General features: G+C 16.8%; 1 protein-coding gene across 1 annotated transcript, besides 5 other annotated features; it reads right to left on the bottom strand. All coding sequences in view use genetic code 6, as the record gives it.

Annotated features, from left to right (window-relative positions):
* Positions 1 to 652: 652 nt before the first annotated feature.
* Positions 653 to 722: a microsatellite.
* A 65-nt stretch (positions 723 to 787) lies between these two features.
* Positions 788 to 835: a microsatellite.
* Positions 836 to 1,417: 582 nt separating this feature from the next.
* IMG5_014370 (hypothetical protein) lies at positions 1,418 to 2,494 on the bottom strand. Its single transcript, XM_004039628.1, has one exon. It carries the CDS (start codon positions 2,053 to 2,055, stop codon positions 1,519 to 1,521), a length of 537 nt encoding a protein of 178 aa, XP_004039676.1. The 5' UTR covers positions 2,056 to 2,494; the 3' UTR covers positions 1,418 to 1,518.
* Positions 2,495 to 2,744: 250 nt separating this feature from the next.
* Positions 2,745 to 2,905: a microsatellite.
* Positions 2,848 to 2,905: a microsatellite.
* Positions 2,849 to 2,910: a microsatellite.
* Positions 2,911 to 3,404: the final 494 nt, after the last annotated feature.

Here is a 3,404-nt window from a genome sequence, read left to right as displayed (position 1 = left end):
ACATAATATAAAGAATTCAAAGAAAAGCTATAAAAAGAAATTTTAGAAAGTTACAGATCATTCACACAAATAATTGTAAGAATTACCTTATTTAAATGCTGTCATGAAAGAAACTTTAAGATATTATGGGCCTGGAAATTTAACATTTGTTAGAAGAGCATTATAGGATCATTATTTAAATGACATTTTTATTTATAAAGGAACTTCAGTTAATATTTTATCCCATGCTATTCATAGAAATCCTGCCTATTATAAAGACCCTCATTCTTTTAATCCTTAAAGATGGATTGACAAACATGATGAAATTCCTTTTGCTTTTAATGCTTTTAGTTCAGGATAAAGAAATTGTATTGGATAACATATGGCATAGATGTAAGCTAGAATTATAATATACTATTTTATGAAGACTTTTGAATTCGAATGTGATCCTAATTATGAAATGATATATTTTATTAGGTTTATATACGAACCTCTTCATAAATTAAGAATTAATTTGAAAGTTAAAGATTTAAGTTTATTAAATAATTGAAAAATATTAAAAAAAATAATAATAAAATTTTTATATAAAAAATTTACATCCTATAAATTATTTAATAATTTTTAAATTAAAAATGTTTTTTTATTTAATTTAAAAATTAACTATTAAAAAATCATTTATTTTTTTTAAGTTAATATTTATTTTTATTAAATTAATATAATTTATTTTTCAATAATAATTTATTAATTTTAATTATTTTTTTCAAAAATATAAAAAATATATATATGCGTGAAAATATTTATCAAAATAATATAATATAATAAATATATATATATATATATATATATATATATATATTATTTTTTTATTTTTCTATGAATTTAATTAAAAAAAAGATTTAATTATTATATTTAAGTTTTCATAAAATTAAATATTTTTGTTAAATAGTCTATTTTTATTAAATTAATTTTTACCTATAATTATTTTATTTCTTAATTTTGCTATTAAAATAGAGTAGTGTATAATTTAAAATAATTTTAGTTTTTTTTGTTATTAGTATAAAATTAAATTAATATTTGTTTTCTTTATTTTAAAAATTAAATATTAATCATATAAAAATTAACAAAAATGATAATTAACATAATAATATATTTTTTTGTAGCTTTATTGTTGTATTTTTTAATAAAACTTATTTTAATTCCTTACTTAAGATTTTGTTACTATGTGAAATTCGGAAAAGGCAAATTCTATCCAATATTGGGTATTTTGGCTGAAATATAAAAGAGAATTCACGTATACAAAGATGTTCACTACTGTTTTAAGCATATTCATGATGATGGAAAAATAGTCGAGTATATGTACAGAATTTTTTTCTAAAATAAATGTGGAATAGTAGAAATTATTTAATGAAAGCCTTTTAAATGTAGAGGATAATATTATGAAAAGATACTTTATTTATAAATCCTATAAAAAGATTAATGGGAGAAGGAATACTTTTTTCAAAAGGATAAAAATGGAAAAATAATAGAATAGCAATATCTTCAATATTCCATTTCGATTCCTTACATTAAAGAATTCCAACAATTGAAAAATTAACAAAATAAACATTTTTGAAATTAATAAGATAAAATAAATTATAAAATGTTGATGTAATTGAACTTTTTTAAGAAATTACAGCAGAAGTTGTTGTTTAATCTTTTTTTTGTAATAATTTTGAAGAAAAAAGATTCTATGGAATGACTCTTACATAATCTCTTACATATTTACTTACTACTTTAGGTTATTAATTTTAAGACATTAAATATTAGATTTTTGGGAATTTCATATATGAATTAGGACTTACTGAAAAAGATAGACTTTTAAACAAATAAATTAAAGAATTTAGAGAATTTATTAAAAACATTGCAAAAGAAAGATTAGAAGAAGAACAAGAACTTGAAAAATAAGGAAAAAAAAGTACAAAACATGATCTTATTTATTATCTTAAAAGTAAAGATCTTTTAAAAGTACTTTCTTTAGATGATATTGTAAATGAATTTTGTACTTTTTATGTTGCTGGAATGGATACAACAGGCCATTTATCAGGAATGATGATTTATTATTTAACATAATATAAAGAATTCAAAGAAAAGATATAAAAAGAAATTTTAGAAAATACAGATAATTAACTCAAACAATTACAAGATTTACCTTATTTAAATGCAGTTATGAAAGAAACATTAAGATATTATGGTCCATCAAATAATCTAATAAGCAGAATTGCAACAAAAGATCATTATTTAAATGACATTTTTATTTATAAAGGAACTTCAGTTAATATTTTATCCCATGCTATTCATAGAAATCCTGCTTATTATAAAGACCCTCATTCTTTTAATCCTTAAAGATGGATTGACAAACATGATGAAATTCCTTTTACTTTTAATCCCTTTGGTTCAGGATAAAGAAATTGTATTGGATAACATATATCATAGATAGAAGCTAGAATTATAGTGTACTATTTTATGAAGACTTTTGAATTCGAATGTGATCCTAATTATGAAATGATATATATTTAAAAGTTTTTACCTTAACCTTTTCATAAATTAAGAATTAATTTGAAAGTTAAAGATTTAAGTGTATTAAATAATTGAAAAGATGTATTTTTTTTAATAGAAATTAATAAATATTCAAATTTAATTTTATAAAATGTTATATTTAGAAATAAAATAGATTATTTAATATTAAAATCTTATATATATATATAATTAAAATATAAATAAAGATATATATTTTTTAAATTAATTTATATACATATATTTATATTTATTTTTAAATTTATTTTTAATTGTATTTATTTATATATATATTAATTTTTTTTTTTTATTATCATATATTATATTTTATATTTTATATATTATATTATATTTTATATTTTTATTTAATATTAATTTAAAAATACATACTTTAGAAAAAATGATTAACAAAATTTTTTTATATTTTTAAATTTTTTAAAAAATTTAGAAGAAAAAATATACAAACACGAAGAAATATTTTTATAAATTATTTGGATTTAAAAATAAAATTAAAAAGATATTAAAAAAATTTATATGAAAATTTAAATAAGTATTTTTCAAATATACTATATTTTCTAATTTATATAATTAATCTATAAATATATTTTTAAAAATAAATTAAAGATATTAATAATTTATAATATTTCAATATAAAATGACTACAATAAGAAAATGAAAAAAAATATTAAAAATAAAGCTCTATTTGGATAATAAATTTGATTTTTTATGATTGATAATTATTCATGTAAAAGTTATTTTAAATATTAATAACTCTTGTCTTTCAGATAATATATTATTTCATATATAATTTGGTGATTCGGATAGTAAAAAATATATATAATGATAGTTATTGTGATTTTATTTACTAATAT

The sequence above is a fragment of the Ichthyophthirius multifiliis genome (genome assembly GCF_000220395.1).
Source record: "Ichthyophthirius multifiliis unplaced genomic scaffold scaff_1120509249589, whole genome shotgun sequence".
Classification (NCBI taxonomy): domain Eukaryota; phylum Ciliophora; class Oligohymenophorea; order Hymenostomatida; genus Ichthyophthirius; species Ichthyophthirius multifiliis.
The sequence above is the reverse complement of the archived record's forward strand: the minus strand, read 5'-3'. Positions and strand labels throughout refer to the sequence as shown.